At 37.8% G+C, this 27,950-nt stretch overlaps 5 protein-coding genes and 1 long non-coding RNA gene across 6 annotated transcripts; 2 read left to right on the forward strand and 4 right to left on the reverse strand.

Annotated features, from left to right (window-relative positions):
- Nucleotides 1–6: 6 nt before the first annotated feature.
- LOC113144070 (uncharacterized) lies at nt 7–12,625 on the reverse strand. Its single transcript, XM_026329778.1, has 7 exons — nt 12,470–12,625; nt 11,976–12,320; nt 11,525–11,869; nt 11,203–11,337; nt 10,800–10,852; nt 10,222–10,442; nt 7–1,153 (listed from the first exon to the last, which is right to left on the reverse strand). Exons 1-6 carry the CDS (start codon nt 12,510–12,512, stop codon nt 10,299–10,301), a joined length of 1,065 nt encoding a protein of 354 aa, XP_026185563.1. The 5' UTR covers nt 12,513–12,625; the 3' UTR covers nt 7–1,153; nt 10,222–10,298.
- LOC113144069 (uncharacterized) lies at nt 1,164–3,937 on the reverse strand. Its single transcript, XM_026329775.1, has 6 exons — nt 3,744–3,937; nt 3,250–3,594; nt 2,799–3,143; nt 2,542–2,676; nt 1,739–1,791; nt 1,164–1,374 (listed from the first exon to the last, which is right to left on the reverse strand). The coding sequence occupies exons 1-6, from the start codon at nt 3,784–3,786 to the stop codon at nt 1,231–1,233; spliced, it is 1,065 nt and encodes a 354-aa protein (XP_026185560.1). The 5' UTR covers nt 3,787–3,937; the 3' UTR covers nt 1,164–1,230.
- LOC113144076 (uncharacterized) lies at nt 6,599–8,373 on the forward strand. The gene is made up of 6 exons (XM_026329783.1): nt 6,599–6,706; nt 6,835–7,161; nt 7,300–7,650; nt 7,802–7,906; nt 7,989–8,035; nt 8,120–8,373. Exons 1-6 carry the CDS (start codon nt 6,634–6,636, stop codon nt 8,252–8,254), a joined length of 1,038 nt encoding a protein of 345 aa, XP_026185568.1. The 5' UTR covers nt 6,599–6,633; the 3' UTR covers nt 8,255–8,373.
- A 2,953-nt stretch (nt 12,626–15,578) lies between the features above and the next one.
- LOC113144084 (signal-regulatory protein beta-2-like) lies at nt 15,579–17,693 on the forward strand. Its single transcript, XM_026329790.1, has 6 exons — nt 15,579–15,651; nt 15,781–16,110; nt 16,326–16,682; nt 16,790–16,912; nt 17,000–17,040; nt 17,120–17,693. Exons 1-6 carry the CDS (start codon nt 15,609–15,611, stop codon nt 17,234–17,236), a joined length of 1,011 nt encoding a protein of 336 aa, XP_026185575.1. The 5' UTR covers nt 15,579–15,608; the 3' UTR covers nt 17,237–17,693.
- Nucleotides 17,694–17,860: 167 nt separating this feature from the next.
- LOC113144092 (uncharacterized) lies at nt 17,861–27,932 on the reverse strand. Its single transcript, XM_026329799.2, has 6 exons — nt 27,785–27,932; nt 27,294–27,635; nt 19,849–20,193; nt 19,533–19,661; nt 19,279–19,352; nt 17,861–18,171 (listed from the first exon to the last, which is right to left on the reverse strand). The coding sequence occupies exons 1-6, from the start codon at nt 27,825–27,827 to the stop codon at nt 18,049–18,051; spliced, it is 1,056 nt and encodes a 351-aa protein (XP_026185584.2). The 5' UTR covers nt 27,828–27,932; the 3' UTR covers nt 17,861–18,048.
- Nucleotides 25,033–26,599, reverse strand: LOC113144094 (uncharacterized). The gene is made up of 3 exons (XR_003297129.1): nt 26,527–26,599; nt 26,270–26,343; nt 25,033–25,163 (listed from the first exon to the last, which is right to left on the reverse strand). It is a non-coding gene; the product is annotated as an uncharacterized LOC113144094 (long non-coding RNA).
- Nucleotides 27,933–27,950: the final 18 nt, after the last annotated feature.

Consider the following 27,950-nt stretch of genomic DNA (forward strand, 5'->3'; position numbering starts at 1 on the left):
AGCCAGTGTATTTGTAATATTTTGTATTCACTTTATTAATGTGGCAGGAAGTGTTGACAAAATGTCCATACTTTTATACAGTGTATGAATTAGATACATATTAAGGGCGTCCCTGAGCTGCAATGTGCCCATTCAGAGTCTGGCCAGGGACCTTTATTACATCTCCCTCATCTTCATTTCTTGGAACTTCTGTTGAAATTACTGATACATCATTAAACATGGCAAAGTATTGAGGTTTTTCAAGCCAAAATCTATCAGCTGTCATTAATTCTGGCGAGGGTTATTGAAATCTGCTGAAATGTTAACTACTGTTAAAATTTCACATAAGTTTCCAATCCACTATTCAACTGATTCTTAATGAGATAAAGATGACACATAGTAATCCAAATATGAATAATTAGAATTATTTCTCAATATCATGAGGACAATTAGAAGAGTATTTATTACATCATATCTTATCCTGTTATCAGTACTGTAAATACAAAGTATTGCCACTTTTACATTACACAGTTTTGGCACTACTTAGTTCTACTTGGCTCGGTTTAGGTCTTTTTCCATTACAACTGAGTACCGCCTCAACATGGGTGGGGCCATCATAGCACGTTGGTGCGACACAAAACATTTGCACCCCTGAGTTTTTGGTTCTTGTCTTGGACGGTGTCGAACGTCACGCTCATGACTCTTCTAGTGATGTCACTTGGATCCTCAGCTACCAAGTACTATCCCCTAATGGAAGACCCAAAAATCAGAGTCACGTCGAATAGTGCTAGTGGAAAATCCCCATAGGTGGAACCTTTACTTTGATGTTTGACCTTTCAAACTGTCAGTAAAAACTAATGTTTTTCGTGCCAAAGTGCTGCTGCTGCTGTAACTGCGCAAACAAATGATCTTAATGTTCACAGCAGAATTAATGAAATCCATCAAACCTATAAATACAGAACACAGAGTTGATAGATTTTTAAATTTGACAGCTTCATATGCATCTAATAGAATAACTGTCTCTGATACTGCTGTGTTAGTTTTATGTGAACATCTAGGAAAGTGAAATGCTTGCAGTTAATCAAAGGTCCAGAGGCATGAATTATAAAGCTAACCCTCAGCTGTGTGCAGCAACCTTCAGAAAATGAACACATTCAGACTGGTCAGCCACTGCTTTCTATCATTAGGGTCTGATAACATGAACTAAGATGAGAGCCCCTGTAGGGGACCTTTGCACAGGCCCTTGTCTGCTCACAGGGAGGGATGTTGCTGGTTGTAATCAGCTCTAACAACAGAGTACACACAGTCCTGTAGTGACTGTCTCCTCTTCCCTCTATTCACTCTACTTGTGGAGAAGTCCAGTGCTGCATAGTTGGCTGGTTTTGCTTCATCATGCTGCAATAAAAGTATATTTGTTGATGACAAATGTTTTAAAGATTAGGGCTGTGACAGCAACAACTGTTAAGACAGGATGAAGTTTAGAGAACAGGCTGATTGCTTTACATTGAGCTTAACATACTTTTAGATAGTTTTTTAACATTTCATTATTAAAAATACTTATGTTACTCATGATGTCAGTCATCAGTATTGTATAAGAGTATTAATGTATATTTGACTTAATCACAACTGATCATTTAATAACATCCTACTGCAGTTTTTGTTTTTCTGTTGTGAGTATAATATCATGTGTGTCCTGTCCACATCTACATCACAATCACAAATGACATGACACCAACATATTTAACAAAACCAATGTTACCAGATCATTTGAGTGATTCTCTGTTGACTTGTCATGTGTAACAGTCGCTGATCCTGTTAAAAAAAATAAAGTAAAGAACACAGAAAATCTTAGGAGTGTGTGTACAATCAACATGATTACTTGGAAAAGGAAAAAAAAAACACATTAGCAGACACTTCCAGTAGTCATGACACATATAAAACCTGCCGCACTGATGTTTTTACATAGTAATTTAAAATTTTCTTCACTGGTACAATTTGTCAAATGAAACACCAACCAGTATAAATGGTATTATACCATTCATTGCACCAGAATCACTTGGACCCTGATTTGTGAAAATTTAAGTCCCTAACTGACCTATTAGCAGGTTCAGTGGGTTGAAATCATGCCATAGACATTTGTTGTCTTAATTACAATGATAAACATGGAGTGAACCTCCTTTATGCATAAAAATGTTTGTTTAGAAAAAGATCATGGCTTGTTTTAAAATGTTCAATAAAAAAAAAAATTACACTGGAATAAAACACCACCTTCCTGTAGGAAAGTCCAATGTTGTGTGACCCGTCCATCTACCCAAACCTCCTAACACAGACGTTCTTGCTTCTACATTACCTCATGTCCTTTGTCGCAGCATAATTTTTAGGGCCATTAAAAATCACCTACATCTGCACAGAATGTTGTCCCCAGAAGAGATGAATGGATTTTCCAAATTATGCTTTGCTTTTTGGAAACAGTTGTTTTAAACACCAAGTAATTTTGTACACTTTTAAATTGACGCATCAAAAACAAACTGATCTCCAACAAGTAAATTATGTAGAGCCTACCTATGCAGAGTCCACAAGCTTTCCTTTGATTTATGTAGAAAATAAGACCAGCAATCACAGTCACACAGCAGACCAGCAGCACTCCAAGCACCAGGACAACTGGGTCCACCTCTGAACCTGACTCAGACAAACATCCTAAAAAACAATAACAATTTCTTTATTATGGTCTTTAAAATTTGTGTTTCACATTTTAATATTTTTACTGTGTTAAATAAATGTATGTCAGATTTCTTTCACTTAATACTGTGAATACCTACTTGTGTCCACTTTGGTTCCTTCACCAAACAGGATCTGTCCACATGTGACCACAGCACAGTAGTAAGTCCCAGCATCAGAGGAGTCCTGTATAGTTTTGGACCAACTGTAGACACAGCTCCTCTCCTCTGGTTCATTGCTTCTGTTTCTGTGAGTGTAAATGACGCCTGGACCAAATCGTCCTGATCCAGGTCTGAACCAGTGCACACTGTGTTCACCTGGACACTGGACGCTGTTTTCTTTGTTCTTGGAGACAAGTGAACACTGGAGAGTCACTGAGTCGCCCAGCTGGACCGACTCAGTCTCTGGAGTTTGTTTCACGTAGACAGTTTTCTGCTCATTAGGATCTGTGAGATTTAGTTTACAAAGAGGCATCAAAACATTTCACACTTTAATAAATTTGTATGATTTATTGTAGAAATTGTTCATTTTCATAAGCACAAGACATTTTACCCTTCACAGCCAAGAATGTGCCATTGATGAACGCAAATGTAAACGTTTCGCTACTTTGACAGAGGTAAGTTGCTTCATCCTCTTTTCTCACGTTTCTGATGTTAAGAAAATTCTGATCCTGCTGTTTTGTTACTGTGAAACGTGGGTCTTTAAACTCTTCACTGAGTTTTACTTTCCCTAAAGTTACAGTAGCAACTGTTTGGATCATGTGTCCCAGAGACTGTTTATACCAGAGTAAAGACTTGACATCCTTCACAGAGACTTGACACATGAAGGTAAAATCATCACCAGCTTCAACCACAGTAAAAGGGAGCAGGTGAGCAACCTCTGCAGTTTGAATCAGATCTGAAGAGAAAACAAATCAGTCAAAAATGTAAAGTATTACATTAAAGGCTTGTCTGATATGTAGGTATTACTATATTTTAACACACAGTATAGTACTGACAGTAGTTTACAGTAGTATTTTGTTCACACTAGATAAAAATATCACTTACACGCTGTACCAAGAAGAATCAAAGCAGCCAGTCGGTCGACCATTGTGGTCCAACAGCTTGTCTTATGCTACTGATGTCTTGCTGCTCAAATGGAAGATTTAGTCATAAGGTTTACAAAGAAGAAACCATCCTGATTGGCTGAAACGTAGAAAATGGCCTTCCCCCTACACTTAGCAAACCTTTGATCATCAACATCTTAGTTGTCCTTGTATTTTCAAAGGGATTTCTCCATTTTGATTGTGGGTATTTAATTCTAAATTCTTGTTTATGTGGTTAATGTGAAATGTATTCTTTATACATGCTGTTAATACAGGTTATTTTTCATAAGTCTATTGTTGGTAAAGCCCTTTTTTCTGCTCAAAATGAGTATATATAGGCTAAGGCTCAGAAATGTGTGTGTTTGTCCAAACTACACCAGACTCTCTGTGTTTCCAGTGGAGAGACAGAGTTTGAGTCCAGCTGCTGACATTTGTCACAGGTCTCCCCCCTCTCTCTGTCTCTCATTGCCCCATTTATTCAGCATCTTTTTGTGACCGACTGGAAAAAGAACAAAAATACCTGAAAAATATTTTTTAAAGAATCTGTTGTGTCAGATGTTTGTAGAAAAACTGCACCTAAAGCTGTCAGGGTGTTTTGATGAGCGTAGCTGCAGATGCTGAGGTGTAATGAGCAGTCGACCTTCACTGGCCATCACCACCTCGGCCCAGTGGTTGGGTTCAGAGCCTCAGAAGTCCTGTTCTCACTTTACCACATTACTTTGGCTGATTAACTTTGGAGGTATACATTTTAGCTTAGACCTGTGTTTTAATAGATGTTTTAAAAGACACTGTAAATTTAAATGTTAGACGTCAGCTGAAATGAAAAAACCCAACTGGTTTCACAGCATTTTGTAAAGTGAGATCAAGTAAAAGCACGAGCATCACCTCCAGTACAGACAAAGCTGTGCTGTGTGTGTGTGTGTGTGTGTGTGTGTGTGTGTGTGTGCGTGTGTGTGTGTGTGTTTTTCGCCTTTATCCTTAACTACTCCTGTGAGTCATTGCAACAGTAATAATTCTAATTATTTAAAAAGACAGAACATCAGTGTGAGTCCACTGGTCTGAGATTAAAACATAGTGACAGAGAAGAAAAGCTCCTTTATATTCACACCTCAGTTTGAAAGCTCGACCACAACAGTGCTGAAGTTTCCGTGCATCATTTGTTTGTCAGTGGTGACTGAATGCATGTTTATGTGTTTATGTGTGAAAGTACAAAGCAGGACCCAAAGTACATCAAAGTATTTACTGCAGGGCTTTTGTTTTAAATCACATTGTACAGTTTCTGCTCTTCCTGTTTTGGCCTTTCTGTATATTTAACAGTGTATGTTTGTTGTGTGTGGAGCAGATGGACACATCACTGTGTCAGGAGGTCATTTTATTTATATATGGTCATTTTTCTTTGAAGTGTTGTCTAACAAATGTTGAATTTTGACCCCTTCAGTTGCTTAATTATATCTATAATTATTCTAAGTATGTGATGCTGTCCCCTACATTGATAAAACTTTAGATTTCAGAGTTCCTGTTGTTCATACTGAACTACATAATATTTTCATGTTCCTGTTGTGGAGAATCTGTACATGACCTCAACCTGGACTTCTTCGTATTATTCATGTTGGCATTTTGACTGTGTTACTGCCAGGTTAAGCTTTTTACTAAAAAAACCACATGTGTAGTCTCTCATGCTGCCTCATATCAAAGTCTAGTCCAAGTCTCAGCTGGGTTTATATTTGTGGTTTTCTTGCAGGTTTACATGAGTTTCCTCCTTCACACCAGCAGATACCTGTCAACTGCATCAGAAACTGTCAGAGCGCTGCTCTGGTGCTGCCTTTCAGTCATTTTCTCAATAAACATGAGGTGAGTATAGAGGATGGAGGCTGTGACCACGACCACCTCCTCTGCTCTGTGTGTTGTGTTCTTCCTGTTCAAGTGACTGGCATGAAGAGTGGGAGGATCATCGCTGATGATGTGGAGCTTCTAGATTGGCTGCTCATCCAATATATAAGATCGGTCTTGTCTCTTTGTGTATCACTGAGGCAAAGTGCATAATAATCAATGAGATCAACTACATTCTTTTTAAACTACGAGGTAACAATAGTGTTAGAGTTTAAATTAATGACTATTGGTATCAATAGTCTTTACAAAATGAAAGGTTATATTTTAACCATGGTATCACCCAACTTGATATTCTACCAGGAATGATATGTTGTATGTTCTCTTGCACTAACCCAACCATTGTGATACTGTCTGGAGATGGCTTGGTAATTTTGTGAGTAAAGGAAATGAGATGGAGGGGCCACACTGTGCTCTGAGTGCCCAATCCCATCAGATCTCAGAAAGATAAGCAGGGCCAGGCCTGGTTAGTACTTGGATAAGAGACCACTTTGGAAGACCAGAGGCGATTAGCCTCAGCCACTGTTGTTGGACAAACCAGTGCAGGCTTGGTGTCAGTCCCAAGCCTGAGTAAATGAGGAAGGTTGCATCTAGAAGGGCATAAGTTTGTAGAACTTGTGCAAAATTAATCATGTGGATCAATTTAACCGCTGTGGAGACCCCTAACAAGAGCAGCTGACAACAAGGTAGACTAGATGGGTGTGATAGGTCAAACTAAAATGCATCTGATTGGCTGTTGGCTAGGACTGTGTTTACATTCTTCATATCACAAAGTGTCTGGAACTAGTTACACAGAAATTCTTCATGCTATGTTCGCCATATGGCCAACATGTTCACAGTGACAGTGCCATCATGCTGATGGTTTTACTCTCAGGCTGTGCAGCTACTAACTTCCTAGACAACAGCCAATCAGATGCATTTCAGTTCAACCTATCACGTCATCTCACCTCCTTCACTAAATAACCATGACATCTCTGCATACAGACAGTGTCACAATGATTGTGTTATGGGTTACACTGCTTCTCCTCCAACAAGGACGTAGGTGCTATTTAATAATGACGAAATATTTTTACATTGAAGTATCTGCATGCAATCTAGATGTGTTGTGGTTGATGTGATTATTTCCTGCATTCAGATAATTATGATTTTGTTTTTATTCTTCTCAGACACGCTGGTTCCAGTGATCACAGTTGGACTTCATGAACCTGTGACAATCACATGTGTTTTGCCTGATGAGGACTTTATCCGAAATTCACTCCAGTGGTACAAGCAGAGTGTTGGAGATAACCTGAAATTAATTGTGACACTGCGTAAAAATACAAACCCAACATATGAACCAGAGTTTTCTGGCTCAAGATTTGAAGTAAAACAATCAAAGAATATTAGTAGTCTGACCATTGTGAGGACGATTCAGGAAGATGAGGGAATGTATCACTGTGCACTTACGGACTGGAGCAAGACTGACTGGAGTGGAACATATTTGTCATTAAAAGGTAATTAGCATTACCAACCATTTTTTGAAAACAAAAATTAATGTTTATTAAATAATGTTAATGTTAAACCTGCATCTAATTGACCTTCTGAGACTCTAAATTGTTGTCACCTTAGATCTTAAATCTTGTATCACACAGGAAACTCTCAGAGGACATCAGACTATTCAGTTGTTCAGTCGACAGTATCTGATCCAGTCCGTCCAGGAGACTCAGTGACTCTGCAGTGTTCAGTCCTCTCTGACTCTGAGAGCGACACGTGTCCAAGAGATCACAGTGTGTACTGGTTCAGAGCTGGATCAGATGAATCTCATCCAAACATCATCTACACTGATGGAAATAATGAATGTGAGAAGAGATCTGACACTGTGAAGAGCTGTGTTTATCACTTCTCTAAGAACATCAGCTCCTCTGATGCTGGGACTTATTACTGTGCTGTGGCCACATGTGGACAGATATTATTTGGAAATGGAACAAAACTGGACATTGATGGTAACTATATCATTGTTTTAGGAGGTGTCAGATAATACAGCAAGTCAGATACAATCTGTTAAGATCAGCTATTCTCAATTATAGTTTCCCCTGCAGAATAATCTTACCAGCTCTTAAGTATAAATAGCTTTTGCCTGTGTATTTATTTCAGGAACCAGCCTGTGGTCACAGTCAGCCAATGCCATCATGTTAAGCCTCATTGTTATAACCTTCCTCATCTGTGCCATCAAGAAAAACAAGTGTGACTCTGACAATGGTAATTTAAATTACTTATACTTCTTTTCAACAACTGCATCACTATTTTTGTCATTGATATCATTTTCTCTTTCATTACACAGCTGCTGTCGACCGACAGACAACCAGTGGTGGTCTGAAATGTCAACAGGTAAAGTATTTAAAGGTAACAATCACTTTAGCAAATCACACGTCAACATTATGTTAAAGTTTGTCATCTTCTATATTTTCTCAGAGGTATGAGGACACATGGGATTATTCTGCTGTCATCTTTACTGTGATGAAAACTGACAATGGTGCAAAAAAGGCTGCAAAAAGTGCAGAGAGAGAGAAGATCTATGCTGCTGTGAAGGCTTTTCGATTGGATTAGTGAGTCTGTTTGTCATCAGCTGGTACAGTGTGATGTAGCTGATATTTAAAGCTAATGACTGTAATCTGTGGCTATGAGGTACTGCTGTACATATTATGCTTTATATCATTCTCATATTTCAATAACATGTTGTACTTATAAAAATAGTGAGATCATAGATTGTATATAAAAAGATGACCATCAAGCTGAGCTCTTTTTCGTAAGTTGTTTGTCTGTGGCTATGAGATACTGCTGTACATATTATGCTGTATATCATTCTAAAATAAAAAATAGTGAGATCATAGATTGTATATAGGAAGATGACTGATGAGCTTTCACTCTGAGCTCCTCTTCGTAAGTTGATCTCCCCCAGGTGGCTGGTTATGGTATAATTCGTAAACCCTGCTCCTCTGTGCTACTAGATGGGAGAGTACAAATCAAATACATTTTGTCTTAAGGTGGTTTCTGTCATTTTAGGTAGAGACTATCCTGCTGACCTGACGATAGTTGGTTACTTTTCTTCTAAGTTTTTTTTAAATAATTTGTGACTGATGTGCAGCCTGATATCACACTGCTATCTCAGGTTGCTACTGTGCAGCATTTGGTTGCGAAATGCATTGGAAAGCAAGATCGCTGCCTAGTGGCTGGTTGTGGTACAATTAGTAAACCCAGCTCCCATGGGCGGTTTGTTCCTAAGGGCGATTGGGCGACCCACCACCAAAGGGTTAAAGAGACGATTAAAAAAAATACATTAAGATTTTTAATCACATTAACATTATCTGTCACTGTTGTAGGTAGTTAATCCTGCCTGTCTCTGAATATGGTCCAATCAGCGTCAAGGCTTGTGCTGCTCCCACCCCATTTGGGGCAATTTCAGTCTGGGTGAAACTCGCCCAGGTGGTTCTCATAGACAGTCATATTATTCTGTATGGGCTTGCACTGACGTGCCTACGTCATACGTAACCTGGTGTTATTCGCGGGAGTAGCAAACTAGCGGGATTCACGGTCAACATGGCTAACATTACCTCATCTCAGAGCAACACGATCAAATCGTTAAGAGAAATACCATTCAGTCGTCATGGTAATCAGGATAAATTAGCAACTAAAGAATCAGGATCACCCAGACCAAATTTAAACATAAAACAAGTACCTACAAAGGAGAGAGGGGGTATAATCGGGGTTTTTGGCGGAGCTGGTATGAGTGGAAAACATGGCTGTGAAGTAGCTAACGCTTTGTTTTGCTACCCCTGCATTCTGTTTCATCCTGATCGAGGCACCGGCACGACACCACATGGACAACGACAGGTGTGTGTTGCTTTTACATCCAAACATGTCTCTGAGGGTGAACCAATAAATGGCAACCCACTGCTGATGGTCACTGGTACAAATCAAATACACTTTGACCTAAGGTAATTTTGACATTTTAGTTAGATGTTATAATGTGGACTGGTGTGCAAGTGGTAAATTTTATTGCAACTTTGCTTTAAATAGATTGTGTGATTATGTAAAAACTGGTGTTTTTCAACAGATTTTGTGCCATTGTTGGTTTTGAATTCCATTTAGGTTTTTGCGATGGTTGGTGAAATCTGCTGGAGGAAAAAATACTGTTAAAATAAAAGACACACTGATCGAAGCTACTAAATCCACTGATTTTTATTGAGAGACAGATAGCACATAGTGATCCAAATAATAATTTGAATTAGTACTGAAAATCAGGACTAGTGAGTCTGAAGGTGAGTCTGTGGCTTCATCGTATGGTCACAATCCTGTTATAACTTCTGTAAATGTAAAGTAAGTGTAACCTTTGCTTTGTTGTTTGACCATACACGTTATACATGAACATCATTTGTAACTATATCAATCTGTAGTAAAGCTAAAGTTTTAATGTGCCACAGTGCTGCTGCTGTGACACAGTTTCATTGATTTCCATATCTGTAAGAATTATTGAAATCCATCCAACACGTAAATACAAAACATAGTTGATACACTTTCTATCAGTAGTGTCTGATAACATGAACTAAGATGAGAGCCCCTGTAGGGGACCTTGGCACAGGCCCTTGTCTGCTTACAGGGAGGGATGTTGCTGGTTGTAATCAGCTCTAACAACAGAGTACACACAGTCCTGTGGTGACTGTCTCCTCTTCCCTCTGTTCACTCTACTTGTGGAGAAGTCCAGTGCTGCATAGTTGGCTGCCTTTACTTCATCATGCTGCAATAAAAGTATATTTGTTGATGACAAATGTTTTAAAGATTAGGGCTGTGACATCAACAACTGTTAAGATAGGATGAAGTTTAGAGGCTGATTGCTTTACATTGAGCTTAACATACTTTTAGATAGTTTTTTAACATTTCATTATTAAAAATACTTATGTTACTCATGATGTCAGTCATAAGTATTGTATAAGAGTATTAATGTATATTTGACTTAATCACAACTGATCATTTAATAACATCCTACTGCAGTTTTAGTTTTTCTGTTGAGTATAATATCATGTGTGTCCTGTCCACATCTACATCACAATCACAAATGACATGACACCAACATATTTAACAAAACCAATGTTACCAGATCATTTGAGTGATTCTCTGTTGACTTGTCATGTGTAACAGTCGCTGATCCTGTTAAAAAACAAAACAAAACAAAGCAGCATTTCCTTTTTTTCGTGTCATAATTGTTACGGACACTAAAGATACTAAAGTAATCTGTAAATACTAAGAGGTGCAGTAGATGGCTCCTCAACCATATTTATGGGTGTGATTATAGGTGGCAGGTTGGCATATGCGTTGGCTGAAAGCCCAGAATGATGTCCCAAAAGAGATGAATGGAATTTCCCAATAACCTTTTCTCCTTTTTTTCGTCTAAACAATAATTTTGTTTTAAAGTCCAAATCATTTAATGGCTTCAGACATTGAAGTTGAGGCATTGAAAACAAAACTGATATTCCAGATATAGATTATGTAGAGCCTACCTATGCAGAGTCCACAAGCTTTCCTGTGATTTATGTAGAAAATAAGACCAGCAATCACAGTCACACAGCAGACCAGCAGCACTCCAAGCACCAGGACAACTGGGTCTACCTCTGAACCTGACTCAGACAAACATCCTAAAAAACAATAACAATTTCTTTATTATGGTCTTTATTGAGGAAATAGTCACATGGCTTCATGTTGTAGCAACAATAAATCAGCCTCTTAAAGGCATAACATTTGTGTTTATTCACATTTTAATATTTTTATTGTGTTAAATAAATGTATGTCAGATTTCTTTCACTTAATACTGTGAATACCTACTTGTGTCCACTGTAGTTCCTTCACCAAACAGGATCTGTCCACATGTGACCACAGCACAGTAGTAAGTCCCAGCATCAGAGGAGTCCTGTATAGTTTTGGACCAACTGTAGATACAGCTCCTCTCCTCTGGTTCATTGCTCCTGTTTCTGTGAGTGTAAATGACGCCTGGACCAAATCGTCCTGATCTAGGTCTGAACCAGTGCACACTGTGTTCACCTGGACACTGGACGCTGTTTTCTTTGTTCTTGGAGAGAAGTGAACACTGGAGAGTCACTGAGTCGCCCAGCTGGACCGACTCAGTCTCTGGAGTTTGTTTCACGTAGACAGTTTTCTGTTCATTAGGATCTGTGAGATTTAGTTTACAAAGAGGCATCAAAACATTTCACACTTTAATAAATTTGTATGATTTATTGTAGAAATTGTTAATTTTCATAAGCACAAAACATTTTACCCTTCACAGCCAAGAATGTGCCATTGGTGATAGAAGATGTGTACATTGCTCCACTTTGACAGAGGTAAGTTGCTTCATCCTCTTTGCTCACATTTCTGATGTTAAGAAAATACTGATCCTGCTGTTGTGTTACTGTGAAACGTGAGTCTTTAAACTCTTCACTGACTGTTACTTTTCCTAGACCTAATACAGCAACTGTTTGGATCATGTGTCCCAGAGACTGTTTATACCAGAATAAAAACTTGACATCCTTCCCAGGGACTTGACACATGAAGGTAAAATTATCACCAGCTTCAACCACAGTAAAAGGGAGCAGGTGAGCAACCTCTGCAGTTTGAATCAGATCTGAAGAAAAAACAAATCAGTCAAAAATGTAAAGTATTACATTAAAGGCTTGTCTGATGTGTAGGTATTACTATATTTTAACACACAGTATAGTACTGACAGTAGTTTACAGTAGTATTTTGTTCACACTAGATAAAAATATCACTTACACGCTGTACCAAGAAGAATCAAAGCAGCCAGTCGGTCGACCATTGTGGTCCAACAGCTTGTCTTATGCTACTGATGTCTTGCTGCTCAAATGGAAGATTTAGTCACAAGGTTTACAAAGAAGAAACCATCCTGATTGGCTGAAACGTAGAAAATGACCTTCCCCCTACACTTGTAAATTTGGTTCAGTTGAATTCTCTGGTTCCTCCCTCATCATAGCAGAATAGACAAGACTCTGTTGTTTATTTAACACACTGATCTCACAGTTAAACACTTTACCTGTTGACTGATTTGCTGGAGCCCAGTTTGTGTCTCTCACTCATAGCTGCTGTTAGCATCAGCAAACATGATGAGAACCAAAAACAAAGTTGTACCAGAGCGTCTCATAGTAGAGCTGCTGGCATAGCTGCAACACACGACTGTCCAAGGCTCAGAAATGTGTGTTTGTCCAAACTACACCAGACTCCCTGTGTTTCCAGTGGAGAGACAGAGTTTGATTCCAGCTGCTGACATTTGTCACAGGTCTCCCCCCTCTCTCTGTCTCTCATTGCCCCATTTATTCAGCATCTTTTTGTGACCGACTGGAAAAAGAACAAAAATACCTGAAAAATATTTTTTAAAGAATCTGTTGTGTCAGATGTTTGTAGAAAAACTGCACCTAAAGCTGTCAGGGTGTTTTGATGAGCGTAGCTGCAGATGCTGAGGTGTAATGAGCAGTCGACCTTCACTGCCCATCACCACCTCGGCCCAGTGGTTGAGTTCAGAGCCTCAGAAGTCATTTTTCATTTTTACCAGCTTCACACACTTTTGAATAAATCTGTAGTTTATTTGAATGCATGATATTGAACTTATACCTGTGAAAAAAGTATCTACTTTAATTCCACTATTAAACATATTAAAACAAACTGTAAACTCAAACATCAGAGTTGAACTAAAATGAATAAACCCATGTCTTTGTGGTTTCACAACACTTTGTAAATACCTCTTTGGAATACATAAAAAGATCAAGTAAAGCCACAGGCAGCAGCTTCACTTTAGACAAAGCTGTGCTGTAACATTTCTCCTCCCTTTGACCAACCACTGAAGCTGTTTACTCAGAACAGACCTGACTATGAGCTTCAACAGGATGTGTAGTGAGGGGAGAGCTACATGAGGCGTCACCAGGATCATTTTAGATGAACACACTGAAACAATGACTTTAGTTTTACTTGTTTGAAAAGTACAAATAATGTTTATATTTCTCAGGTTTGAAATGTTTAAGCGTCTATGAACATAAAGCACAATCTTCATATACGTTCATGGTTTGTTTCTATTTTAATGTAAATGTGCTGATTAACAGGCAGCCATCAGTAAAGCACAACAGTTGCAAATCTATTGAACATGTTTCTCAATAAACCAACAAATGTCTGATCACAGTTAAAATGCTGCTTTTGCCAAAAACACCAGGGTGGGACATTTTGAACAGTCTTCACATTTTCGATATCCAGTTTAATGTGTGTGTTTGTGTCTCCTCCACCTTTAACTTCTCCTGTGAGTCTTTGTGATGATACTAATAATAATTATAAAATAAAATACCAAAGTTGTATTTCAGTTGCTTAGTAATAGTTTAGTTGACAGAGAAGAAAAGCTCCTTTATATTCACACCTCAGTTTGAAAGCTCAACCACAACAGTGCTGAAGTTTCCGTGCATCATTTGTTTGTCAGTGGTGACTGAATGCATGTTTATGTGTTTATGTGTGAAAGTACAAAGTAGGACACAAAGTACATCAAAGTATTTACTGCAGGGCTTTTGTTTTAAATCACATTGTACAGTTTCTGCTCTTCCTGTTTTGGCCTTTCTGTATATTTAACAGTGTATGTGTGTTGTGTGGGGGGCAGATGGACACATCACTGTGTCAGGAGGTCATTTTATTTATATATGGTCATTTTTCTGTGTCAAAATTCAAAAACCTTTTGTTCTGACAGCTGCAGCTGTTTTTTTGTTTTTTTTTGTTGTTGTTTTTTTTTTTAAACCCTTGCGGTTTTTTGTTCATGGCCAATGCAGAGATCAGAACTACAACAACTACACCTAGATTTTTGGATTTGGATTTTTGTTCTTGAAGCCTTACAAATTTATGTGTCATCCGACATTCAACATCCCTGAGACTGTCGGCAGCAGCACCAAGGGTTCTGGTGCCACAGAGTCTCAGTGTAAGGTGTAATTGTGTGTCCTCTGTGTAACACATTGTGTTTTGGAAGAATAGGACCAAGTGGAAGCATAGAAATGGAAAATGATATCAGACCTAAAATTGAACCACAGGTCATGTGGGCTATGGAAGATGTGTAATTACCTATGGTGACTGCAAAGATTCTTTCTGTAGTATATTTGACTGTATTCGAGCTAAAAAGCTAAAACTTTATGTAAGAAAAGGAGGTTGGAAATTAGTGAAACAGAGATCGTCGTTGGATTTGAACCACAGTGTGTTAAAAAACTGAGGGGAAAATACCACCATCTAATGAATTATTTATGATCAATACAATAACAGGACCAATGTGAGATTATGAGACGAGATTAACATTAAGGCTGCAGGTGATTCCAATAATCTCAACTAGAAACAATAATGAAATGGGGTTAAGATTAAATACCAATGACCAGCCTTACTAGTGAATAAAACATGCTCTGGGGATGTTATCTGCTGGCTTATGTCCAGTATGTTTCTACTAAAAAAACTCACATTTGTCACACAGCATTTATAAAAAGATAAGAGGAAGGGGTGACTACAGGATCGGCTTTAACAAAACGCAGGAATTTATGTGATTTGGTTAAAATTAGGTTAGAAAAGAAAGAAGCTCTGGCCTGTGACTGTTATAGATTATTCAAGTCAATGAATTTGTTGTTTTCACTCTATACCAATTATAGAAACCAACCATGAAACGTGAAAGAATAACTTGCTGTTGGTGCCGTTTCATCTGTTTAAGGTGGAAAGATGGTTGATATTATTTCCGCTGTGTGGTAGTACAGGGTCAAAAATGCTAACATGATGAGAAGCCAATCACATTTGTTCTAACATTGTTCCCTCCCACTTTAGAACATTACATTAAGGCAAACCAGCAAACCATATGGTCTAAATGAACTACTGCTTTAAGGGGATTAACAGGAAAATGCTGATCATTTTCCATTTACTGCTGTTGCTCAGAGTGAAGCGTAAGTATCTACAGTCTGTTTGGTTTCCCACATGTATTTTAAGTGTATTGTCAACTTCATGCATCAGTTGAGCACAGGACTTATATGGATCTGTCTCTCTAATCACTGCTCTGTTTATTTTGATTTTAGGATGCACAGGTGATCTGAGCTTTGTGACAAAGACTGTGGAAGTTGGAGATGAGGTGACTTTGACATGTACCCGCCAGACATCTGATTATGATGCAATGTTTTATTGGATCAGGCTTGTTTCTGGAAACTTTCCTGAATTCTTGGGAGGAACATTTTCCTTTAATTATGATGGAGTTACCACGACTCCTCACATTACAACAAAACAAGGGCCTGGAAGCTTTTTTCTGCATATTAATGAAATAAAGCCAAGTGATGCTGGAGTTTACTACTGTATAAAAGTCGACCTACTTGACATGAAATTTTTAAACGGAACATTTCTGAGATTCAAAGGTAAATAAATTATGGCAAACACATGTTTCACATACATCTGTCAAAAAACATTTATAACAACAGCTTTATTGTTAAATTTGATATAAAAATAGCACATTTCTATAGTTTAGAGGAAAGTTTACATATATTATCATCGATCAATATCCAAATTCTTATTTCATTATTTATTCTTTTCATTAAAGTAAATACAGACTTTTGTCTTTGTATTTTCCCAGGACCAAAACCAGAAATCACTTCTGCTCTTCACATCGCTCCGTCTGATCCAGTCCGTCCAGGAGACTCAGTGACTCTGCAGTGTTCAGTCCTCTCTGACTCTGAGGTTAAAATGTGTCCAGCAAATCACAGTGTGTACTGGTTCAGAGCTGGATCAGATGATTCTCATCCCAGTGTCATTTACGCTCATGGAAACAGTGGTGATCAGTGTGAGAGGAGTCCAGAGGTTCCCTCTCTACAGAAATGTGTCTACAACTTCTCTAAGAACATCAGCTCCTCTGATGCTGGGACTTATTACTGTGCTGTGGCCACATGTGGACAGATATATTTTGGGAATGGAACAAAACTGGACATTGAAGGTAACTGTATTTGTTCAGTTTATTAGAAATTTTTTATTATTTAATTGTTCACCAGGATGTGGTATTAAATATAATCTGCTTTTACTTTCTATTTCCTGATCTTTCAGAAACCAACATGTGGTCACAGACAGCCAGTCCAATCATTTTTCTCCTGTCTGGGGTGTCAAGTCTTATTGTTATAGCCTGTTTAATCTGTGCCATTAAGAGAAACAGTTGTGATTACTGTAAAGGTAATATCCATACTTCTCTATGTAACAGTGTAACTTTACTGCCTCCTCACTGATTTTTATCTATATATTTTCTGTTTTATATTCCAGTTGCTGCTGCCTTGCACAAGAACAGTCAGAAAAGTCAACAGGTAAGATTTAAAATTAGGATTAATCTCATCAGAGGTGTTATTATCATTTGTCATTGTGTCATCTCATACATTTCCTCAGAACAATGAAGACACTTGGGCTTATTCCGCTGCCATTTTTACTGTGATGAGAACTGGCAGTGGTGCAATAAAGAAAGTACAGACAGCAGAGAGAGAGACAGGATCTCTGCTGCAGTGAAGGCTTTGGGATTTGATCATCTGTTATACAGCGTTTGTACATCAGGACTAAAAATAATGTATATATACAGTAACTTTGATCAGAGTTTTGTTCACCGATTTAAACTAGTCCACCAGAAAAATAATGATTTATTTGAATTGAATATATGGTTGAAATTTTCAGTTCAGTTCATCCTGTGCTGGTTTATATGGTGTCACTCTCTCTCTCTCTCTCTCTCTCTCTCTCTCTCTCTCTCTCTCTCTCTCACTCATTTGTAATTAGTACTGCAGGTATGTCTGGAGACACAGACCACCTGACAATATATTTGATATAAATTGATGTAAACTGTTATTTTTCAGTCTATGGAGCCATGTTAGTGATTAAAATATGTTTGTACCAAACCTGCTTTTGATGTGACATGTCAGCAGGTACAACATGAGTTTGGGTTATTAAAGGACGACTTTAATAGTAGAAGATTTGATAGTTGTGTGTAGTTTTCTTTTAGCATGTTCAGTTTGCACTTCATCAATTCATGTTTTATTTTTCAAAAAGTATCAGAAAATGCTGATTTTCCACAGAGAAAACAATCAGATTATTTATTTTAATGTCAATAAAACACCAAAATCAAACAGTGATCCACAGATTTGCAGTTTACAAGAATACTGTCACATATGCTATATGACAAATTCACTAAACAACTGAAAATCTGATGCTCTCCCACCAAGTCAGCTGGATGCAAACATAGAAACTTTAGAAAATGCACAAATTCAATGAGATGTCATGTAATTAAAAACTTCTCCCTGCTCTGCCTGTGGACAAGGGTGTTGCTGGTTTCAGTCATTTGCTCTGACAACAGAATACACACACTCTGTGTACTCTCTCTTCTTCTTCCCTCTTTTCACTCTCCTTGTGAGAAAATCCAGTGTTGCATAGTTCACTGCCTTTGCCTCATCACCCTGGTACAAATACACAAGTATTGTGTGTTAATGACAAATGTTTCAGAAATGACCACTGTAACATAGAGCTGGGCATCTCTGGTGTGATGTTAATATGACAAGTCCCTATGTCAATACACTGTCATCGATTTAATACATTAGATATTCATATGCAGCAACTACCAGTCACAACACAATGCAATTCAACATGGTCTGATTCAGCACTGTGCAGTTCACTGCAATACGATGTGATGACTAATCAAATACAATTAAAACCTTTTATATATATTTCACTGTTTCTGTACAAATGTTCTCTGTCTAAAGTTTACAGTACAGTACACTTCTAATGCACCTGATCATAAAGTTAAGGCTGCTCAGGACTGAGAATATGAAAGATGTTCTTAACAATCTAAACACTTTTGAAGCAGTAGGCAGGTTAAATCACCAGTGAGCAGAAGAAACCTATTTCTAAACAGCTCAGCCTCCACATTTTTCTTCTGCTCAAATGCAGCACACACAGAATAATATACACCTACAGCACATGTTAACATAAAGTAGGTCAAATCATTGAAGAATAAAAATATCAAATTTTGGGATTTGCCACATTTCTAAATAAATACAAATACATCAAATAATCAAATATATTAGATTTTATCGATGCAAACATGCAGTAATGGATGCATGTCGATTTATTTTCAAAATTGTGTCCATTCACAGCTGCTTTACTGAATCACATCATGTCCACATGTTCATGCACCAAAACAAATCTGTTAATCTTCCCTTCCCCACTGAAACATCAACACAAAACCTTGAGAGTTGACTTCTAACATGTCTTGGTTTACATTGACAAACAGTTTACTGTACTTTATTGTATGTAACTATAAACATCTGTAATAAGTCAGAATGTTCCAGATGTTTCCCATTATAACATTTAGAATGTTTGACTTTATTCCCATTTATAATACTGGCTTTAACAATTTGTTTCAGTTATTAATAAATTATTAGTTTCGCATTATTCCTGTATAAATAATCTGTGGATTGTGTCCAGATTATCTAAGAACGTTTAAACACAGCTGAACTGCTAAACTAAGCCACTGCAGATATGACAACACTACACTGCATATTTACCATATTCACTAAATCACTTGATAGATCCACAGTTGATTTGTTGTGTCCGACTTGATGGGAAGGACTCAGAGCTCCTGTTGAAAAACAACCAAAGCCGTCAGAATGTGTGTTCACATGGAACAAGATTATTTGCATAGTTTTTGTTTGAAAACACATTTTCAGTGTTTAAAACCAGAGTAACTTCAAATATTTACACGTTTTAAGTTGGGACTTTAAAAAGTTCAACAGAGAGAAGTAAAATATAGACAACACACCATTGCAGTGTTCATAGACGTTGCTTGGAGTCAAACTAATGAAGGCAATCACAGTCACACAGCAGACCAGCAGTACTCCAAGCACCAGGACAACTGGGTCTACCTCTGAACCTGACTCAGACAAACATCCTAAAAAACAATAACAATTTCTTTATTATGGTCTTTATTGAGGAAATAGTCACATGGCTTCATGTTTTAACAACAATAAATCAGCCTCTTAAAGGCATAACATTTGTGTTTATTCACATTTTAATATTTTTACTGTGTTAAATAAATGTATGTCAGATTTCTTTCACTTAATACTGTGAATACCTACTTGTGTCCACTTTAGTTCCTTCACCAAACAGGATCTGTCCACATGTGACCACAGCACAGTAGTAAGTCCCAGCATCAGAGGAGTCCTGTATAGTTTTGGACCAACTGTAGACACAGCTCCTCTCCTCTGGTTCATTGCTCCTGTTTCTGTGAGTGTAAATGACGCCTGGACCAAATCGTCCTGATCCAGGTCTGAACCAGTGCACACTGTGTTCACCTGGACACTGGACGCTGTTTTCTTTGTTCTTGGAGACAAGTGAACACTGGAGAGTCACTGAGTCGCCCAGCTGGACCGACTCAGTCTCTGGAGTTTGTTCCACGTAGACAGTTTTCTGTTCATTAGGATCTGTGAGATTTAGTTTACAAAGAGGCATCAAAACATTTCACACTTTAATAAATGTGTATGATTTATTGTAGAAATTGTTCATTTTCATAAGCACAAGACATTTTACCCTTCACAGCCAAGAATGTGCCCTTGGTGATAGAAGATGTGTACATTGTTCCACTTTGACAGAGGTAAGTTGCTTCATCCTCTTTGCTCACATTTCTGATGTTAAGAAAATACTGATCCTGCTGTTTTGTTACTGTGAAACGTGAGTCTTTAAACTCTTCACTGACTGTTACTTTTCCTAGACCTAAAACAGCAACTGTTTGGATCATGTGTCCCAGAGACTGTTTATACCAGAGTAAAGACTTGACATCCTTCCCAGGGACTTGACACATGAAGGTAAAATCATCACCAGCTTCAACCACAGTAAAAGGGAGCAGGTGAGCAACCTCTGCAGTTTGAATCAGATCTGAAGAGAAAACAAATCAGTCAAAAATGTAAAGTATTATATTAAAGGCTTGTCTGATATGTAGGTATTACTATATTTTAACACACAGTATAGTACTGACAGTAGTTTACAGTAGTATTTTGTTCACACTAGATAAAAATATCACTTACACGCTGTACCAAGAAGAATCAAAGCAGCCAGTCGGTCGACCATTGTGGTCCAACAGCTTGTCTTATGCTACTGATGTCTTGCTGCTCAAATGGAAGATTTAGTCACAAGGTTTACAAAGAAGAAACCATCCTGATTGGCTGAAACGTAGAAAATGACCTTCCCCCTACACTTGTAAATTTGGTTCAGTTGAATTCTCTGGTTCCTCCCTCATCGTAGCAGAATAGACAAGACTCTGTTGTTTATTTAACACACTGATCTCACAGTTAAACACTTTCCCTGTTGACTGATTTCCTGGAGCCCAGTTTGTGTCTCTCACTCATAGCTGCTGTTAGCATCAGCAAACATGATGAGAACCAAACACAAAGTTGTACCAGAGCGTCTCAGAGTAGAGCTGCTGGCATAGCTGCAACACACGACTGTCCAAGGCTCAGAAATGTGTGTTTGTCCAAACTACACCAGACTCCCTGTGTTTCCAGTGGAGAGACAGAGTTTGATTCCAGCTGCTGACATTTGTCACAGGTCTCCCCCCTGTCTCTGTCTCTGTCTCCCCTGACTGATTGAAAATCCCAGTGAAAAATGTCTTTGCTTTGGTTTCCCTTCATTATTAAACATAAAAAGTTATGTGTTAACTAAAATGAATGGACCCATCTGTGTTTCTAGCTTCACAGCTCTGATGCTGTTTGACATGACATCAAGCAAAGTCCCAAACAGCAGCTACACTAGAGACAAAACTGTGCTGGGACATTTCTCCTCCCTTTGACCAACCACTGAGACCAATGAATGATGAGAACCTTCCTCTCTCAGCAACGACCAGTGAAAAGCATCAAACCACAAAAAAATGGTTGTGGTATAACATGACTGGGCATGTGTGTGTGTCATTTGTACTTCTATCTTTGTGAGGACCATTTTTAGCATAACAATATCAGAGTGAGGACATATTGTCCTGTTGTCACTTTTTTAATGTCCTGTTTGAGGGTTAGGACTTTGCTTTAGGATTAAGGTTAGAATTAGGTTTAGTATAAGGGATAAGATTAGGCATTCAGGTGTGAATGTTCACAATGTGAACGACTCCTGTTATTCACTGTGATACTAATAACCATAATTAAAAACTAATATACCAAAGCTGTAGTTTAGTTTTTAGTTGTTGTTTTAAACAAGACAAAGCAGCAGAGTGAGTCCAGTGGTCTGACATTAAATCACAGTGAGACTGAAGAAAAGTCCCTTTATATTTACGTCTCAGTTTGAAAGCTCAGTGTATGAGCTTTTACAATAATCAGCAGTGAATGTGAGGTTTTGTCTGGTGAACTTTATTTGAGCTTCTTTTGATTCAGTTAATGCACCAAACTACAGGGTTAACAGTGACATGTACAACACACAAATGGGCATAGTGGTGTTGCACAGTCTCGACCTTCTCTGCCTTGATTGGCAGGAAATTCTCAAATACGTGATGGCCACAAAATAAAATGACATCAGAGTAATATCCATTAGACAGTATCTGCTCAGTGCTTCCAAATGTCATAGAAATATAAACCAAATGTTGTGACTGTTGTGGATCCTTAGAGTTCAAGTCAAGAAATCTGGTGTTTCTCTGCATCAGTTATAGAAACTAACCTGAAACGTGAAAGAAAAACTTGCTGTTGGTGCCGTTTCATCTGTTTAGGGTGGAAAAATGGTTGATATTATTTCCGCTGTGTGGTGCTACATGGAAACGTCAACATGATGAGAGGCCAATCACATTGTGCTGAAATTGTTCCCTCCCACTTTAGAACATTACATTAAGGAAAACCACATCATGATATGATCTAAATGAACTGCAGTCACCAAGTCATCTGTCCAGAAATGCTGCTGGTATTTTATATACTGCTGATGTTCAGAGAGGGACGTAAGTATATGCACAGAGGTATGCGTAGTACCTGTACTGTTTGTACTGTGTTGTAATACTCTTAAAGTAGTTCAGCAGAGGATGTACATGATTCTGTCTCTGATGTTAATCAGTCTCTGTTTGTCTTTTTGTTTCAGGATGCACAGAAAAGACTTTTGTGACACAGACTGTTGCCGTTGGACAAAATGTGACACTGACATGTGCCCGCCACAAATCAATACATTCAGAAACTTTGCACTGGATCAGGCTTGTTTCTGGAAACTTCCCTGAATTCTTGGGAGGAACATTTACTTTTGATTTTGATAGTGTTAACACGACTCCTCGCATTACAGCAAAACAAGAGCCTGGAACCTTTCTGCTGCATATTAGTGAACCAAAGCCAAGTGATTCTGGACTTTACTACTGTATAAAAGTCAAACAATTCGACATGTTATTTTTAACAGGAATATTTCTGAGAATCAGAGGTAAATAAATGACATTTTACATTTCTTAAACATGTAATTAGCATGTTTGGATCAAATATCAACAGCAGTTCATATAATTCATCTTTTCTACAGGTATATATGAATTTACAGGAAGGTCGTTATGAAATGAAAATCTTTTTAACTATTTTCATTTCTAAATAAAACGAGTGAAATATTTTCTTTTACTTTTGTATTTTCCCAGGGCCAGAACCAGAAATTACTTCTGCTCTTCACGTCGCTTCGTCTGATCCAGTCCATCCAGGAGACTCAGTGACTCTGCAGTGTTCAGTCCTCTCTGACACTGAGAGCGACACGTGTCCAAGAGATCACAGTGTGTACTGGTTCAGAGCTGGATCAGATGAATCTCATCCAAACATCATCTACACTGATGGAAATAATGAATGTGAGAAGAGATCTGACACTGTGAAGAGCTGTGTTTATCACTTCTCTAAGAACATCAGCTCCTCTGATGCTGGGACTTATTACTGTGCTGTGGCCACATGTGGACAGATATATTTTGGGAATGGAACAAAACTGGACATTGAAGGTAACTGTATTTGTTCAGTTTATTAGAAATTTTGATTATTTAATTGTTCACCAGGATGTGGTATTAAATATAATCTGCTTTTACTTTCTATTTCCTGATCTTTCAGAAACCAACATGTGGTCACAGACAGCCAGTCCAATCATTTTTCTCCTGTCTGGGGTGTCAAGTCTTATTGTTATAGCCTGTTTAATCTGTGCCATTAAGAAAAACAGTTGTGATTACTGTAAAGGTAATATCCATACTTCTCTATGTAACAGTGTAACTTTACTGCCTCCTCACTGATTTTTATCTATATATTTTCTGTTTTATATTCCAGTTGCTGCTGCCTTGCACAAGAACAGTCAGAAGAGTCAACAGGTAAGATTTAAAATTAGGATTAATCTCATCAGAGGTGTTATTATCATTTGTCATTGTGTCATCTCATACATTTCCTCAGAACAATGAAGACACTTGGGCTTATTCCGCTGCCATTTTTACTGTGATGAGAACTGGCAGTGGTGCAATAAAGAAAGTACAGACAGCAGAGAGAGAGACAGGATCTCTGCTGCAGTGAAGGCTTTGGGATTTGATCATCTGTTATACAGCGTTTGTACATCAGGACTAAAAATAATGTATATATACAGTAACTTTGATCAGAGTTTTGTTCACCGATTTAAACTAGTCCACCAGAAAAATAATGATTTATTTGAATTGAATATATGGTTGAAATTTTCAGTTCAGTTCATCCTGTGCTGGTTTATATGGTGTCACTCTCTCTCTCTCTCTCTCTCTCTCTCTCTTTCTCTCAATCATTTCTAATTAGTACTGCAGGTATGTCTGGAGACACAGACCACCTGACAATATATTTGATATAAATTGATGTAAACTGTTATTTTTCAGTCTATGGAGCCATGTTAGTGATTAAAATATGTTTGTACCAAACCTGCTTTTGATGTCACATGTCAGCAGGTACAACATGAGTGTGGGTTATTAAAGGGCGACTTTAATAGTAGAAGATTTGATAGTTGTGTGTAGTTTTCTTTTAGCATGTTCAGTTTGCACTTCATCAATTCATGTTTTATTTTTCAAAAAGTATCAGAAAATGCTGATTTTCCACAGAGAAAACAATCAGATTATTTATTTTAATGTCAACAAAACACCAAAATCAAACAGTGGTCAACAGATTTGCAGTTTACAAGAATACTGTCACATATGCCATATGACAAATTCACTAAACAACTGAAAATCTGATGCTCTCCCACCAAATCAGCTGGATGCAAACATAGAAACTTTAGAAAATGCACAAATTCAATGAGATGTCATGTAATTAAAAACTTCTCCCTGCTCTGCCTGTGGACAAGGGTGTTGCTGGTTTCAGTCATTTGCTCTGACAACAGAATACACACACTCTGTGTACCCTCTCTTCTTCTTCCCTCTTTTCACTCTCCTTGTGAGAAAATCCAGTGTTGCATAGTTCACTGCCTTTGCCTCGTCACCCTGGTACAAATACACAAATATTGTGTGTTAATGACAAATGTTTCAGAAATGACCACTGTAACATAGAGCTGGGCATCTCTGGTGTGATGCTAATATGACAAGTCCCTATGTCAATACACTGTCAGCAATTTAATACATTAGATATTCATATGCAGCAACTACCAGTCACAACACAATGCAATTCAACATGGTCTGATTCAGCACTGTGCAGTTCACTGCAATACGATGTGATGACTAATCAAATACAATTAAAACCTTTTATATATATTTCACTGTTTCTGTACAAATGTTCTCTGTCTAAAGTTTACAGTACAGTACACTTCTAATGCACCTGATCATAAAGTTAAGGCTGCTCAGGACTGAGAATATGAAAGATGTTCTTAACAATCTAAACACTTTTGAAGCAGTAGGCAGGTTAAATCACCAGTGAGCAGAAGAAAACTATTTCTAAACAGCTCAGCCTCCACATTTTTCTTCTGCTCAAATGCAGCACACACAGAATAATATACACCTGCAGCACATGTTAACATAAAGTAGGTCAAATCAATGAAGAATAAAAATATCAAATTTTGGGATTTGCCACATTTCTAAATAAATACAAATACATCAAATAATCAAATATATTAGATTTTATCGATGCAAACATGCAGTAATGGATGCATGTCGATTTATTTTCAAAATTGTGTCCATTCACAGCTGCTTTACTGAATCACATCATGTCCACATGTTCATGCACCAAAACAAATCTGTTAATCTTCCCTTCCCCACTGAAACATCAACACAAAACCTTGAGAGTTGACTTCTAACATGTCTTGGTTTACATTGACAAACAGTTTACTGTACTTTATTGTATGTAACTATAAACATCTGTAATAAGTCAGAATGTTCCAGATGTTTCCCCTTATAACATTTAGAATGTTTGACTTTATTCCCATTTATAATACTGGCTTTAACAATTTGTTTCAGTTATTAATAAATTATTAGTTTCTCTTTGTACCAGTATAATAATCTGTGGATTGTGTCCAGATTATCTAAGAATGTTTAAACACAGCTGAACTGCTAAACTAAGCCACTGCAGATATGACAACACTACACTGCATATTTACCATATTCACTAAATCACTTGATAGATCCACAGTTGATTTGTTGTGTCCGACTTGATGGGAAGGACTCAGAGCTCCTGTTGAAAAACAACCAAAGCCGTCAGAATGTGTGTTCACATGGAACAAGATTATTTGCATAGTTTTTGTTTGAAAACACATTTTCAGTGTTTAAAACCAGAGTAACTTCATATATTTAGACGTTTTAAGTTGGGACTTAAAAAAGTTTAACTGAGAGAAGAAGTAAAATATAGACAACACACCATTGCAGTGTTCATAGACGTTGCTTGGAGTCAAACTAATGAAGGCAATCACAGTCACACAGCAGACCAGCAGCACTCTAAGCACCAGGACAACTGGGTCTACCTCTGAACCTGACTCAGACAAACATCCTAAAAAACAATAACAATTTCTTTATTATGGTCTTTATTGAGGAAATAGTCACATGGCTTCATGTTTTAGCAACAATAAATCAGCCTCTTAAAGGCATAAAATTTGTGTTTATTCACATTTTAATATTTTTACTGTGTTAAATAAATGTATGTCAGATTTCTTTCACTTAATACTGTGAATACCTACTTGTGTCCACTTTGGTTCCTTCACCAAACAGGATCTGTCCACATGTGACCACAGCACAGTAGTAAGTCCCAGCATCAGAGGAGTCCTGTATAGTTTTGGACCAACTGTAGACACAGCTCCTCTCCTCTGGTTCATTGCTCCTGTTTCTGTGAGTGTAAATGACGCCTGGACCAAATCGTCCTGATCTAGGTCTGAACCAGTGCACACTGTGTTCACCTGGACACTGGACGCTGTTTTCTTTGTCCTTGGAGAGAAGTGAACACTGGAGAGTCACTGAGTCGCCCAGCTGGACCGACTCAGTCTCTGGAGTTTGTTTCACGTAGACAGTTTTCTGTTCATTAGGATCTGTGAGATTTAGTTTACAAAGAGGCATCAAAACATTTCACACTTTAATAAATTTGTATGATTTATTGTAGAAATTGTTCATTTTCATAAGCACAAGACATTTTACCCTTCACAGCCAAGAATGTGCCATTGATGAAAGCAAATGTAAACATTGTTCCACTTTGACAGAGGTAAGTTGCTTCATCCTCTTTGCTCACATTTCTGATGTTAAGAAAATACTGATCCTGCTGTTCTGTTATTGTGAAACGTGAGTCTGTAAACTCTTCACTGAGTTTTTCTTTACCTACAGTTACAGTAGCAACTGTTTGGATCATGTGTCCCAGAGACTGTTTATACCAGATGAACAACTTGTTGTTCTCAGGGACTTGACACATGAAGGTAAAATTATCACCAGCTTCAACCACAGTAAAAGGGAGCAGGTGAGCAACCTCTGCAGTTTGAATCAGATCTGAAGAGAAAACAAATCAGTCAAAAATGTAAAGTATTACATTAAAGGCTTGTCTGATATGTAGGTATTACTATATTTTAACACACAGTATAGTACTGACAGTAGTTTACAGTAGTATTTTGTTCACACTAGATAAAAATATCACTTACACGCTGTACCAAGAAGAATCAAAGCAGCCAGTCGGTCGACCATTGTGGTCCAACAGCTTGTCTTATGCTACTGATGTCTTGCTGCTCAAATGGAAGATTTAGTCACAAGGTTTACAAAGAAGAAACCATCCTGATTGGCTGAAACGTAGAAAATGACCTTCCCCCT

Source organism: Mastacembelus armatus, chromosome 10 (genome assembly GCF_900324485.2).
Source record: "Mastacembelus armatus chromosome 10, fMasArm1.2, whole genome shotgun sequence".
Lineage (NCBI taxonomy): Eukaryota > Metazoa > Chordata > Actinopteri > Synbranchiformes > Mastacembelidae > Mastacembelus > Mastacembelus armatus.